The sequence below is a fragment of the Morone saxatilis genome, unplaced genomic scaffold (assembly GCF_004916995.1).
Source record: "Morone saxatilis isolate NCDOM2014 unplaced genomic scaffold, NCSU_SB_2.0 Contig14, whole genome shotgun sequence".
Lineage (NCBI taxonomy): Eukaryota > Metazoa > Chordata > Actinopteri > Moronidae > Morone > Morone saxatilis.
Genome location: NW_023339696.1, coordinates 14,079,221 through 14,094,137, shown reverse-complemented (window position 1 = coordinate 14,094,137; position 14,917 = coordinate 14,079,221). Strand labels below are relative to the sequence as shown.

General features: G+C 42.1%; 3 protein-coding genes across 3 annotated transcripts in view; 1 reads left to right on the top strand and 2 right to left on the bottom strand.

Annotated features, from left to right (window-relative positions):
- Window positions 1–278: 278 nt before the first annotated feature.
- dnajb1a (DnaJ heat shock protein family (Hsp40) member B1a) lies at window positions 279–3,034 on the bottom strand. The gene is made up of 3 exons (XM_035654889.1): window positions 2,429–3,034; window positions 611–1,194; window positions 279–530 (listed from the first exon to the last, which is right to left on the bottom strand). Exons 1-3 carry the CDS (start codon window positions 2,637–2,639, stop codon window positions 300–302), a joined length of 1,026 nt encoding a protein of 341 aa, XP_035510782.1. The 5' UTR covers window positions 2,640–3,034; the 3' UTR covers window positions 279–299.
- Window positions 3,035–5,100: 2,066 nt separating this feature from the next.
- Window positions 5,101–11,837, top strand: LOC118322991 (very-long-chain enoyl-CoA reductase-like). Its single transcript, XM_035654887.1, is given in 12 exon segments — window positions 5,101–5,770; window positions 6,589–6,640; window positions 6,742–6,786; window positions 6,894–6,997; window positions 8,325–8,440; window positions 9,170–9,191; window positions 9,193–9,276; window positions 9,414–9,486; window positions 9,575–9,618; window positions 9,737–9,794; window positions 9,888–9,976; window positions 10,398–11,837. Coding segments are annotated over 12 exon segments (1,029 nt in total). The 5' UTR covers window positions 5,101–5,602; the 3' UTR covers window positions 10,572–11,837.
- Window positions 11,627–14,917, bottom strand: part of samd1a (sterile alpha motif domain containing 1a) — a gene marked incomplete in the record, with an annotated part of 7,884 nt that continues 4,593 nt past the window's right edge. Inside the window, 3 exon segments of the mRNA XM_035654886.1 lie at window positions 11,627–13,190; window positions 13,595–13,709; window positions 13,793–13,874. Of these exon segments, the coding sequence (XP_035510779.1) occupies window positions 13,044–13,190; window positions 13,595–13,709; window positions 13,793–13,874 (344 nt within the window).

Genomic DNA, 14,917 nt, shown 5'->3' with positions numbered 1-14,917 from the left:
ACACACACACACACAATGTACTTCCTACTATTTACTTTTCCTCCTTGGATCATACGTCGCGGCACGCTGTTAACACTGTTACGCAGCTGAATGAACCAAATGTAAACTCTGGTGTTCTGTCAGTTTCCAAGTCTTAAGACACTCATTACACTGACTAGATAAGAAGTCAAATTAAACTCAGCTGGAACCAAATATGCCCTGAGCCTCGGTCGTCCAGGCTAAAATACACAGGAGGGTGTCACTGGAAATGTTACTTTACTGTTACTTTTTTTTTGTTGTTTTTTTGGTTTTTTGTCTTGTCATGGTGGAAGGACCTGCTTTAGTGCATCTCGAGTGGTTTGGCCCAGTTTGTCAGGAAATCTGACTGTAAAGTCCAAGATCATGTCGCCCCTCTTCTCAGGGTACTTGGACAGAGGGAGCCCTTCCCCAACAATACGCTTTTTCATTCCAGGTTTGACAACATCTCTGGAAGTCACAGTGATGGTCCGGCCGTCCAGCGTCGGGGCGTTGACTGTGCATCCGCACAACGCCTTGAGAGGGGATGGAAAACAAGGTAATTAGACAGATACAGCTACTCGTGTTTGGAACATTTTTGTCGGCATTCACTTACGTCTCTGAGAGAGATTTTCGCAGGATAAATGATATCCGAGCCTTCTCTTCTGAACACCGGGTGGGGTTTATCTTTAACTACAAACACCACATCTGCAGGAATGTTGGTGGGAGTTTCGTCTCCCTCCTTCGGAAAGGTGATTTTTGTCCCCTCCTTCCAGCCGCGCTTGATGTCGACTGTTAAGATCTTGTCTTCGTTACGCATGGTGCAACCGTCGGGGTTCAGTCTCTTGCGGGAGATCTTCATCTTTTTGGTGCAGCCTGAGAAGACCTCCTCGAGGCTCACCTTCAGCTCGTGCACCACGGGCGGGTCCTTCTTTCTCTGGTGGGCCCTGTGAGGGCCTCCTGGGCGGGATTTAAAGGACCTTTGAAAGCCACCCATGCCGCCCATTCTTCCCATGCCAAATGCTCCAAAGGGGTCATTGATGTCCATGTTGTCATCCCCGTTTTGTGAGAAGAAATCATCGAAAGGGCTGCGGCCACCGAAGAACTCTGCGAACATTGCGTGAGGGTCTCCATGGAAGGTGTAGTTGTAGCTTTGACCGCTGTGTCCTCCGCCTCCGCCGCCGGCCGAACCCTTTAACCCTAAAGAGGAAGAGGCAAACATCAGCACGGAAGGAAATAGACCTCACATTATATACAAGCACGGCCGATATTACTGCGAGCTCATTATCACACATCAGTGTCGGCTAATATGTAACCAGAAATTACGTTTCAGAAGTGTGTCCCCAATTCTCTAAGAACCAAATGTAATGTTAAAGATTCTCAACACACACAAAAACTTTTTAAAACTATGTTTAGTATAAATATGAATTGGTATCTGGTTAAAAAATCCAGTATCGGTTGGGCTTTAGTAAGAAATAACCAAAATATCTGAAAAGAGAAACATGATAGCCAATTTCAAGTAAAAATAGCAAAATATGCTAACTTGTGTGTAGTTTCTCTAGTAAACCAAAATGAATTGAGCAGTGATGATGAAAATATTCATTGGTTGCAGGACAAGTAATGATCAATAGTTTGTGTTTTCATTTAGTTTAAAGTGTTTTTTTATTGCATCAAACTACAACAAGTAGTCCATGAACTGATTAGTTGTAACTGTAAAATGAATTTACAACTATTTTAATAATCAATGAATTGTTTAGAGTAGTTTATTAAGGTGTAGGGATGCACATATGTCGGCCTATCAGCAACAAAGGTGGCATTCACCCACATCAGTGGCCAATATTAGTTGTGTCACATCAGTTTTGCACTGGCTGAATGTTGTGTTGGTCCCAGCTCGGATATTGGACTAATACCGATGTGCGTCTTATTATTATCTTGGACAAGAAGAGAAACAGACTGAGCTGCAACAAGGCAGAGATGCTTATCTTCGTAGATTTCTCTGTTTCCCTGGTACAAAAGCAAAAAATAACAACAAAAAAACATCTGTTTAACTAACAGCTATTGGATAAAGTGGTGTATCCCTAAAAAAAACAAACCTAATTCTCTGATTTCAGCTGAATATTCAGTGCATTTTACAACTAGTGGAGCCATAATTATCACTGCAGTGACAGAGTGACAGGACAGGCAAGAACTCGCAGTTTCCAGCAAGTTCTCCAGCTAACCCTATTGTAGTACACACACACACACACCCCTTCACTGGGAGCCTACTGGTGCAGAAAGACAACAGCAAATGACCGATTGGGAGGATGCATTAAAGTATCAAACAGATCTAACATAAAGTAGTAACTGCACGGTTTGCTGAAGGTTAAAGCAAACAGCGCAAGTGGAAAACAGCACAAACAACACGCAAGTTGCGGGGGAAGAGGAGTTCAGTTACCTTCCTCTCCAAAGCGATCGTAAATGTCCTTTTTCTTGGCATCGCTGAGGACATCATAGGCTTCTGCGATCTCTTTGAATTTATCTTCTGCTCCGGGAGACTTGTTTTTGTCGGGATGAAAGCGCAGGGCCTGTTTTCTGTACGCCTTTTTTATCTCATCTTCGGATGCTCCCTTGGCTACTCCGAGCACTTTGTAGTAATCTTTACCCATTACAACAACCGGTCAGTTCCTCTTCCACTTCATTAAAACACCGTCAACGCAGACGCTTCAGTTTTAAGTGCACAAAAACACCTCCAGCATGTCCAGTGTGAGTGTGAACCAGCTCGGTGGACGGACTGCTGCTCCGCCGCCGCCGCAGCTGTCACTGCCGATGCGGACAATTAGCCGAGATAGCTAACTGTCAAGGTTAGCTTCCCCTCCTTTGGATAAGTTTCCACTCTTCACTCAGAGGAGGAGAAAAGATGTGACTTCGCTCAACCCCCCGCCAACATAAAACACCGTGTTCACGCAGGAGTGTCCGTGTGCCGCCGCCGAGTCTCGAACCGCGGACGGAAACTTCTGGAAGAAGCCGCTGCTGCTGATGTGTGTCATCGCCAAAGGGTCGAGAGGACTACCTCCCTGCGACTTCCGGTTTCGTTTGAACCGCTTTAAACGTTAAGAAGTGGTCAGATGTCGCCTGTGGATTAAACACAGTGAAACACACACACTTAGCAGCAGCGCACGTGAGTGACATTGGTATTGTTTGGATAAATATTTGGATAAAAATGTAGATAAATGGTTGCATCCGCCCTTTTAGTGATGTTTTAATTTGAGTACGCATGCGCAGAGGCTTTTTGGGGGCCTGGGGCTTCACTTTACATACTGTAGGCTGAAATCAGTAATAGATTTATTGGCTACTTTACACTTTATGTCCCTCATATGGTTACAGACGAATGAACTTGATTGGCTGATTTATAAGATGAGAATGAGTACCTACAATCACAATCAACTTTATTTGCCCAGTAAGCTCAGTTGCCAGTTTATTATGTAGCCTACACTTAGCTAAAATGATTGCATTCCAACACTAGCCCATAAATCTTATCTTCATGAAGGCTATATTGTTATTCAGTCAAAATATTATAAAACACCTCTGGTAAGTGTGTGTATGTTGACTCACTATATACTATACTACACTGGAAGAAATATAGATAAACATAAACTTATAGCTGTTATGTTCAAGCAAGTGGGCATGGAAATAGATCAGATTAGGTTATATACTGGGCAACAACAATGGACAAGTATGTGCTGTCTATACAAGACAGTGAACTGCATATAAAGGGTTGTGATATGGTTTGTGCTGTATATACAAATAATGCAAGAATGTCTGGCAGTTATGCTGAAATAATAATCTGTATTAGCCAATAAAAGACAATTTGTAGGTTCAGTGAGGTGGTATTCTGTGTTACTGCACAGGATAGGTGGAAGTCTGTGTTGGTTTGTGGAAGGAAACTGTTCTTGTGTCTAGTGGTTCACTGGTTGTACTGGTTGTAAAGTGCTCTGTAGCTCCCACTAGAGGGGACAAGTTGACATTAGTTATGTACAGAATGTGAAGGTTCTGCAATGATTTTCCCACGCAGCCTGTTTCCTGGGTCAGGATGGGCGTAAGTGCTGGAGGATAGGCAGGTTAACATGAATCATCTTGTCTTGAATCAGACCTGCAGACTGCATGTATTAAACTGAAAGCTTTCTGACACAGGTTCAACAAAAAAAACAAAAAGCACCACAGATCTTATTGCATGCCACACATACTTATGGAAGATAACACATTTACAAACATCTATCCAAAATTTCTGAATTAGATATATCTCTTCTTTTAATGTCCCATCTCCTTAGGAGTGAGGGGTTATTTTGAAGACTCTTCAGATAACTCAAATAAATTGTGAATGTGCCAGAAGAAGAGAGTTTGAATGAATGTTCCTCTAACCACGACACTCTGAAGATCAGCGATCCCATGGAGTCCCATGTTACAGCATTCCTCCTATGTCATATAGTGTTACCGCCTTTAAAGAAGAAGTAGGTCCACTTCAGCATATATGTGAGAATAGGTTTTTCCCATTTTATTGCTGTCTTTTTGATCATCAGTGTAAACAAGGATTAGGTTTAGCACAGGGATTTTTCTAACAGAAGATTTAAAAAGGATCATGGAATACAAATAGTGATCACCACTGCTTGCTGTTGGCACGGACTGCTCCTGCTGGTTATAAATAGACCGCAGAGTATAGATATGCAGTTGGCTATGTGCGATGATGAGTTGACCCTGTGCGACGAAAGGCATCTTTGATCTTCTCCCAATCAGCATTTTCTTCACCCTCCTCCCACCACAAACCTCCCTGAAGTATTTTAGAAACGATGTTGTCCATTTAGCACACAAACCTTGAACCACATGGGCCCTGAAATAAACATGTTTGCCTTTGTTCTGGAGGTCAGAAAGAGAAAAGAATACCAGCCACACAGGTGGTCTGGGGGAGGGGGATTTTTTGGCATGTGGAGGTCCTTCATCCCATGGATCAGACTTTTATTGGGGGCCGTCACTGTGTGACCAAGCAAGGAGCAGAGCAGACATGAGATGTGTCTTATAGGTCTAATGAGAGCACATTGGCATTTGTCACTGAGTAGGGCTGTATGTGGCTTCCCAAGGTTACCAAGCTCGTGCAGAGCAAATCAGGCGACTTATATTTAGCCTTGCAAATGGCGCACTGTGGATTATGTCTTGGGGCTCTCCGGTTTCGTCTTCAGTGCGTTTTGTTGCATGAAGGGGGGTTGTGGATCATGAAGAGGCTGGTATTCAGGTGAGGAGCAGGTTCACTTCATGTTCTTAGGCCAGCTCTCCTTCCACTGCTCCTCATTTTCTTTATTGCTCGTTGCCTCCACTCTCCTGCACACATACACTTCATCTGGGGGGGAAAAAGTGTTTATGGTCTCACATATTTCCGTCACTCTTCTTCTGGAGGTGGTGGGCTATTCGGAGAGTCCAAAAGACACCAAAGACGACACCCTTGAGTTGGACTGACAGTTGTGTGGAGGCAGAGCAGGGGGCTGCTTCCCATACCAGCAGAGGACAGCCAGCGTCACTGGACATATCACAGACTATTTCACTACTAGGCCACTGAGGTTTGGGATCAAACAGTATCATCATGGATGTACTTGCCTTAGAGGCAAAGAGTGTAAATGGAGCTGATTCTGAGAAGAAGTCTGCGCCGAGGCCAAAACCAAAACCTCCCAAAAAGGCCAAAAGGATTGTTTACTTTGAGGTGGAGATCGTGGACTTAAAGACTAAAGAGAAACTGCTGCTGCTCGACAAGGTGAGTGTGTGTGTTGAATGGAGGGTTTCTAATTACACTCACCTTTTATATTCAACATAATGGTTTTAGAAAACTGATAATACTTCCCCAACTGATGCATGATTCATTCTGATCTGATCACAAATATTTCAGTCCTAGAAAAGACACAAAGATTGCTTGAGAACTTGTAGCATGCCATCGATGTTACGCTCAGTTACTAAAGTTGAACACCTCCCAGTTCATTCCTTTAAAGGTTCATGACGTCTTATGTCTGTTGTAATAGTAGCATACGCAGAGACTGGGATTACTTTGCAGTGAAGTCAGAGGAAACATGTTTGTTCTAGCTCAAGAACTACACGGTCATCACTGTGAGCAGACGCGTAATATTACAGGTGATCATCTACTTCACAGGCAGCCCGATCGAGTGCAGCCATTATCAGTTACGTTTCTATTGAGCAAGGGTTGCAGTTAGGAGGTGACAACTCCCTCTTCATCTGCCAGGATTTTTTCTGGTTCAGCTATAGTACAGGCCCGTGCTGCGCTGGGCCAACAACAGATGCGCATAATTGGCAGCTTGTATAAATGTGAAGAGTTTTGTCAAAAAACAGGAGGGATCACATTGCAGATGAAAAGGGCAAAATGCAAGTCTGACAAATTCCAAAAGCAATGAACACTTAAGTAACTGCAGTAAAGGCAGCAATACAGATGACTTCTGCTTTGTATTTTTAGCACGCAATGTCTTGTAAATTGATTTGTAAATGTCAGTATGTTAGTCTGCACACTCATGGTGCTGATAATATTACTACCCTAACATTGTTTCTTTTTTTTTTTGATTGTAGGTGGAGCCAACTGCCACTGTTTTGGATATTAAAGCTTTGTTTCACAAATCATGTGAGTAAGTTTAAGACAAAATTTTAATTTTGAATTTGTTTGTATCCTAGTTTTTAATAAATGAGACATGCCAAGAATAAAGTTCCTCTCCATTTCAACAGATCCAAAGTGGTATCCAGCCAGACAGTCCCTGCGTTTGGATCCAAGTGCGTCTGCTTTTCACAATAAATTCTGCTGTTTATAGGTGTTCTAAGTTGTGTGATGTTGTGTGGTCTTATCTGGACTAATGGCTGTGGGTGGTCATGTTTCTCAGAGGCCAAATGTCTCAGGGATGAGGAAGTACTCCAGACACTTCCCGTGGGAACCACAGCCAGCTTTTACTTCAGTGACCTAGGACCCCAGCTCACATGGGGAACCGTGAGTCCACACATACACAGACACACAGTATTTAGGACCATAAAGTGGTGTTGCATGTTTTACTAATTAATGACATAAGCCATGCATGCTTTAATTATAAGCTGTTTTCCAAATTATATTATACAACTTAAAATAATTCCTATAATAACAATCAACTTGCCAAGTTTCGCATGTGGTAATCTGCCTGTTGTTGATTTCAAGGATGCTCCAGCGTGCAAGATCTGATCCTCTGAGCAGCACCCGCTTTAGTGCCACAAATGATTAAATTCACATGGTCCGTTTAAAGTCCAAGTTTGCATCCCTGCCTTCTGGATATGATTCAGCTACCACAACCTGTAGCTCCTGGATGCAATTCTTTTCATCAGCTGACTATCAGGCTTGCTCTGCAAAATAGCCTGCAAAGCACACGCTATTTGTACTTAATAAACTGAAACACGCAAAACCTTTGGTATGGTCTTTTAAGATTCTTACTTTACTTTATAAACACTCTCTCACCCACTCAATAACTTTGGAATATAAATATCAACCCACAGTGACACATCGAGGCGATTTGCTGCGGTTCGTTTTTCTCTCTACCTCTGCAACGCCTGTCCTCTGTCCTAGGACATATAATCTCACTGCCCCATTTCTTCCAAAGGTGTTTATCCCCCTGACCTCTCGCTTGCTTTTCACTGCCCCCCTTGTTCACCCTTGCCCACCCACTCTCTGCATTCCCTGTCCTTACCAACCCTGGCAGAACCCCCAGCTCTCTGCCAGACTAATGTCACAGTGGGTGGAGGTGCATGAAGTGCCCCAGCAGAGATCACCAGTAGCTATCAGTCACACATGCTGAGCCAGGGCTCTGCTCGAGGTGCTGATTCAGGGATCGATTTCACTGTCAGCTGTGCTGCTTCGCTTGATCATATCAGTTGTGAAAAGCTGGTATTACAAGCTGTCTTAGTGTCTCATTTGCTCCATGGGCACATGTTGAATACTATTATTGTTATAGTGAATGGTTGTCAGTGCTGAGGAGTAGATGGAGTAGAGGAGTAGATGGAGTGTTTTTACTTTAAGATGGCTGTGACAAGTGGGTTCTCAGAGTGCCATACTGGTGTCGGTTGCATGTTTTCCCTTTGGCAGAGGGTTTAACTGACATGTAGAAAATATTTGAATTTCATTGGTTAGTGTATTTACTATTAAAGAAGTTAATTGTTCAAGTTGTTGGTAATACTGTTCATGGATTGCTTCATGACTGCTGTGTTTTGTGCTGCTTTCTTCTCATGCATCTGGCTACAAATCAAGAAAAACAAAACGTAAACTATTTCTGTCTTTTCTTCGCTCACTTCAGGTGTTCCTGTCAGAATGTGTTGGTCCGCTGGTCATCTACTTAATGTTCTACTTCCGCCTTCCCTTTATCTACTCCCCGAAATATGATTTCACCACCAGCAAGCACTGGATCGTACAGTGAGTGCCAGCTCGCCTGTGTTTTGGGGGATTTGTTGCGATCAGGGTTAAGAATTACCAATAACTAATTACCTGTGAAAAATGTTAGTCACTAAACCTGAAATCCCAAGTATCACAATATTGAAGTAACGTAACTTGATTATTTTGGATTACCTCAACGCCAAATATGTAAATAAAGACCAGAGAAAAGAAATATCAATAAGATGACGATGCATTCTACAAGACAACAGAACAATGTAACCAAAAGAAAACGAAGAAACCCAGATATCTAGCATCAACAATGTGTAAAGAAAAACTTGCTTTTTATTAAGTAAATTCAGGCAGTAGCCTATAGAGCACATCGGAAAGGCAGAACTTGCACTGTACTGATGACTGCTAATAATCCCCATTTTTACTACATGTAACTGTAATCTGATTATGTCATTTTGTCTTTGACTAATTACAGTTACCTTTTTTTTGGATCCTGATTGTAAAACTCTGTGACATGTAATCCATTACTCCCTGAGCCTGGTTGCGATGTTGCAGAGGTGTATCACACAATCCCAGGCGTTGCACAGATGACCCCTCAAAATAACAACCACTCATGAAGTATATTGCTATGGTGACACTGAATCAGGGCCAAGTGTTATGGAGTGCAGCACGACAATGTATTAATCACAGTTCAGTATGTTAAGTGTGTGTGTGCGTGTGTGTGTGTGTGTGTGTGTGTGTGTGTGTCCTGTTACAGGGCTTGGCCTGCATGTGTCACTCCTTTCCATTACAATCAGAGGATTCTGGAAACAATGTTTGTGCACCGTATCTCCCATGGGACCATGCCTCTCAGAAACATATTTAAGGTGAGTGAGCTGCATCATTTTGACCTTTGGACGTGACATACAGTGTATTATTTCTCTGTTCTCAGAAATCTGGACCAAATCTATGTGGTGCTTTATCTTGACACTTTGACTTATTATAGTTGTTCCTACTATTCCAGAACTGTGGCTATTACTGGTGCACTGCAGCTTGGATGGCGTACTACATTAACCACCCTCTCTACACCCCACCCTGTAAGTGCAGACCTCTACAATTCTCACTTTAACTCATCAGTAGAAGCTGACTTCCTTCTTAATCCATTTTTCTGTGACACACTGACAGATTACGGGCAGCAGCAGGTGAATACAGGACTTTACATTTTCTTGGTAAGTATGAGATTTGTTTGAGTTTTATATTTCTGGCTCACTAAAGGTCTTCCAGGTATTAAACCTAATGATCTATTGTTATGTAGATGATCCTCTTTGGATGTCTTTATGCCCACAGTTCTGTCAAGTAGGAAATTTTTCCATCCATGTGGCTCTTCGTAACCTCAAACTACCAGGTATGCATTTTGGTAAACAATGCATATACTGTTCACATGAGTGTTGTTGTTTTTTTAAGCAGCTATCAGCTATGTTTACCCATCATCTCTCAGGTTCAAAAACCAAGAAGATTCCTTACCCAACAAGAAATCCCTTCACATGGATTTTTTGGCTGGTCTCTTGTCCGAACTACACATATGAGGTAAGCAAATGCAAATAAATTCAATCTTACATCATTTATTAAAGAAAACTAAGCATAATCATTTGTGAAATGGGTTCCTATGAAAGAAATCCATGGTGATGTAGGAAAAAATTACTTCAAAGTCAGTTTAGTCAGCTGGTCAGTGTATTAGTTTGATTAATATTTGAAGAATCTGTATGTCAGTTTGGTTATTAGCTGTGTTTTGCAGCGAGTAATGTTCCACATTTCAACCCTGAAATACTGACATCCACTGTTGTGTGTGTGTGCAACCCAGTAGCAATAGTACACAGTACTTTACCCTTGCAATATATGATGCACTATTACTGCCATCTACTGGTTGAGTCCTACACATGTGCCATACATCTCAATGCCCTGTGTGTGTGTGTGTGTGTGTGTGTGTGTGTAAACTTCTTGCTTACAGGTGGGCTCCTGGATCGGCTTCACAGTGATGACCCAGTGTGTGCCTGTGGCTTTCTTCACTCTCGTGGCCTTCATCCAGATGACTGTGTGGGCCAAAGGAAAACACCGCGGCTACTTAAAGGAGTTCAGAGATTATCCGACCCTGCGCTCCTCCATACTCCCCTTCATCCTGTAGAGCCTGGCAGAGAAGACCACATGCTCACATGCATCCACACCCTCACTGATTGGGTCCTATTTTAAGGGCTTCTGCATCCACTGGATGTCAGAAAGCGTGTGCTGAGGTTAACAGCAAAGATGGATTTTGGTCATATGGACTCCATGTAACTTTTTCTTACATGTCATGTCAGTAACAAGGAGTGGCAGTCACAGTTCCTCTGAGTTTGGACTGGTGAATGCAGGACTGTTACAGGCAAAGAGTTAAATGCAGCAAAGTCTTAATTTAATGTTGTATGTGGGCTTGAAGATCAAGAGGATTCGATTTTTTTTGCTACTTTGGTAAGTAACATGATTGAGAGTGCTGTTAAGTTTTTAAAAGAAATCACATTATTTTCTTAGCTTTTGGGACATTTCTTAGCTTTTGGCAACCTGATCAGTGAAGTTTCCCACAAAGCTGGGAAACAAAGAGGCTAATCTGCATTGTCAAACTGGTGTGCAGCCTGGAGCTGACAACTTTGTGGCCTCGTGCAGTATTCTACTGATCCAAGTGACCTCGGTACTTGGTACCGAGACACTATGGTAGTCCTAGCTCTATCTGGATTAGAAATTGTATGCTGATTGGGGGGAAATCTTTTCTTTTTGTCTGTACATGGATAGTAAGTATTTTTGTGGTTAGGAAAAATAATTGAGAGGAAAAACACTGCTGACGGCATGCACAGACATGTCCTACAAAAGTAGACTTATTGCTTACACAAGATAATTATATAGCAGTGCAAATGTGTTCAATCTAAAAAGCAAAACGACCAAGTTTCAGACATCAAATCATCATCAGTGAACTGTGTATCTAGTATAAGGTTTCTTTGCATTGTCAGCATTGTGTGGATCTTTTCCCACTCAATTATGTTTGTGCTAATCTGAAGAGTTGTGCAGATGTAAACATGGACTGAAACTCGGTCTGATGGTTCTTTCCAAGATTGGATAGGGAGTTTATTCTCTGCTATTCCATTTTCACTGAATGTGCATTTCACAGAACGCTGCATCGACTGAACCTTCAGATTGAATGAGGAACTTTGATTTGATTTTTAATGTCCTGCTGTCATTTTTGAGGAGAACATTTGGTGTGGAGTAGGGTTTTTATGTGAAGTGGAAAGTTTGTTTACAATATTTGATTGAGACTGAAAAGGGTTATCACTTGTCCTCACACAAGGTGATGCTGACCCTTTGAAACCATTGTTTTATGGTGAATAACTGATACGAGTGTAATAAACTATCACAAAACAAGTGACTGAACAGAGAGACACGAGCTTTATTTGTGACTCTGGAAGAAATGTCAATGTTACAGATAAAAAGGGGAGGAGATACACTGGAGATGAAGACTACATTATGGAATGTCACAAAGAGGCTGACTTGGATCACACTGGACAAATTATAAATGGATGATAACAAAATATTGCATTTGATCAACATATCTGCTCTGTAAACAGACACTGAGCAGCTGTATTCAATTTAAAACAATATATTCAGTATTACAATATCATTTTCCCAAGTTTATTACTTTTTTTTTGCTTATGTATGAAAGCAAATTCCATTAGGCTGCATATTTCCTGGTCACATATCTGAAATTGTTCCCCAAAATGCATTGTATTAAGTTGGACCACAGTCAGACCTAAATAAGAAGAAGAAAAAAAACACACACACACAGAACATATTGCCTTGCCAGCAGGTAGTAGTATATCTTATTGGTTGTATCTCAGTGTTACAGACTGAAGACATAATCCAACATCAGCAGCTATTGTTGGCATGATAAGTCAGGAATCGGACTCTGGTAACTTTTGATGCAGATATGTAGATAGTCTGACTGCCCCAGCACTTTGATGACATTTAATTCAACTCATCATACGAGAAAAGGAAAAAGCACAACAGATGTGCATCACGTTTAACTGTGTTGACGTACAAACACTTTCTGGACAAACAAGGTACCGTAATACAACAGGGAGAATGCAGGGATACATTTTGGGATACATTTTTCTTGTGCATCCAAAAAACGGTGACAAAACTTTGCTCACAGCACAGTGATGTCTCTGTAGTACATTAGCCCATAGGTGGTCCACTTGGTGCAAGGACTCAGTCCCCTTCAATGGCTGCATTGTCCATCTCTTACTCCTGCAGAAAGTTCATTGCTCCTCCACTTGAAAACATACTCTGAACGTAGCAGTCGAATGTAGTATTTCCTTGATAATGCAATCGAACAGCCACATGGGTGAAATGAAAACCATTTGAAAACCAAAGACCATAATGAGAGGTAGGATGACTGTCTTTCAGTTTCTGGTCATTCTCACAGTGAAAGTTTATTCCACCGCAGCCTCCCCCCCAGACTCACCCTCTATATATTCTGTATATGAAGGTGGGAGGCAGGGTCCAGATGGGAGAGGGCACTGCATGCACGTTTGGGTCAGTGCAGCATCGTCTGTCTGTCAGGTGACTCCACACTTCAGAGGTCTTCGTATTCCAGGAAGTGGGTCCTCTGCAGCACCTTTACATGCCGCTCATAGATTTTGAGGGCAGGGCCGAGTCGGATAGACAAACCAGTCAACACGTCACTGCGCTGCATTAGGAGAAGGGACTTCCCATCAATTTCCTGTTGGGGAGTGACACAATACTTTGCTAAGTTAGTCACCCATAGGGTTCTGAAGGAATGCTCTGAATGCTTAATATCTTTGAATGTAACAAACGTCATTTTTAAATGCCCCCCAGGACACAGTGTAGACTGTTTAATTAGCTTTTGAAACTCCTGAAATCGTGAAAAAATAACAGCTTTGTTTTAGAAAGTCTGGGATTTTTCCTAGCAGCTTTTACCACGCAGCCTGATGCACACACATAAAAAGATACTGGTCCCAGCATACAGTGCTTTTGGATCGTGCAACTCACTTTACTTTAACTATCTCTAAAAATGGCACTGGGTGATGAAATATGTGTGGATTCCAGTGGAGGTAATAGTGTATGTAGTGCCCCTCTGTGGCAGTTATGTGTTGGTGCACTGACCTGTGTTCGAAAAGCCACAGCCTGCTCTGGAAAGCCTGCAGCTGAGAAATAACTGGCCACATCTGCCACAGTCCACTGCAACAAGTTCTGGCTCATCTTCTCCTTCTTCACAGCACTGGAAGAAGATGAGAAAGAGTCAGAGAGGGGAACATGATCTTGGTAATTTGCTAAAATTTCTTTCTAGTGGAGAATACTCACACGTCATCACCTTTACCACCATTCAGAAGACTGTCTTCAGCTGCTGTGAAGGAGGATATATCTATCTTATTCTTAAATGTACCTGTGAAGAAAATGGAAACAAAATTACCGCTGTGTCCTGCAAATGTTACTGCAATGAATTTAATTACTGCATCAATTCTTGAGTTAAGACCAAAAACATGTTTGTCAAGGTCATTTTGAGGTCACAGTGACCTTTGACTTTTTGAGTCAAAAGTGTCATCAATTCATTATCCAACCAATTGTGAAATATGGACATCAATTCTTGAGTCATGGCCAAAAATGAGTTACTTTTGACCACCAAAATCGAATCAGTTCATCCTTGAGCGCAAGTGGACATTTGTGCCAAATTTGAAGAAACTGCCTCGAGGCTTTCCTGAGATATCATATTCACAAGAATGGGAAGTTCAGACTTACAGACAACCCGAGCACATAATGCCTCCAGCCATCGCTACTGCTGGAGCGGAGGCATAACTACTGAAGTATTCCAACTTCGGTATTATACATGAAATCGACAATTATAGGGGAGCTCAGTACAGAGGACTCGCAATGGGAGCAAAGAGAAGAGTTCATATGAGAACAATTCTGCATCAATGTGCAAAATAAAAACAGTAACATTTCTTATATTTTTTATGGCGTTTTCAATGTGCAGCTTCAAACAGCAGCAGAGTTGTGATGAAAATGGAAGTGGGGCTTTTTCCACGGCAGCAGTGTGCCAGGCTGAGGCCCCCACTGTCACGGTACAGTATGTTTTTCTATTAGAGTTTGTTCACGGTTCAGTACGGTGAATGAGCGCTGATACAGCACCGTTGCTATACAGTACCAGCCCTCTTTCACGGGACGCTGGCAGGACTGTCTTCATGCATGTGACGCGTGAGAAGGATGAAGCCTCCATTTCTGAATGGATACTACTCCTTCTAGCCAAACTATATCTCGACCTAGCGTGAGTACAATGTACAGCAGAATGGTACTTGTGCACTGCTAAAAACATTTTAACGTTGTTTATTTCTGTTTAGCCACACTACTTATTTGCTCTGAGGCCTCTTAGACAAATCTATAACCACTTGTCATACATTAAAGGGCAACTTGGCAACTCGAGCCATTTCT

Bases quoted from the DNA above. Each gene is read 5' to 3' on its own strand.
- dnajb1a (XM_035654889.1), bottom strand. From the start codon at position 2,639: ATGGGTAAAGATTACTACAAAGTGCTCGGAGTAGCCAAGGGAGCATCC. The intron at 1,195-2,428 runs GTAACTGAACTC...CTTCCTCTTTAG, and splicing joins CGATCGCTTTGGAGAGGAAG to GGTTAAAGGGTTCGGCCGGC. The intron at 531-610 runs GTAAGTGAATGC...TCCCCTCTCAAG, and splicing joins CGAAAATCTCTCTCAGAGAC to GCGTTGTGCGGATGCACAGT.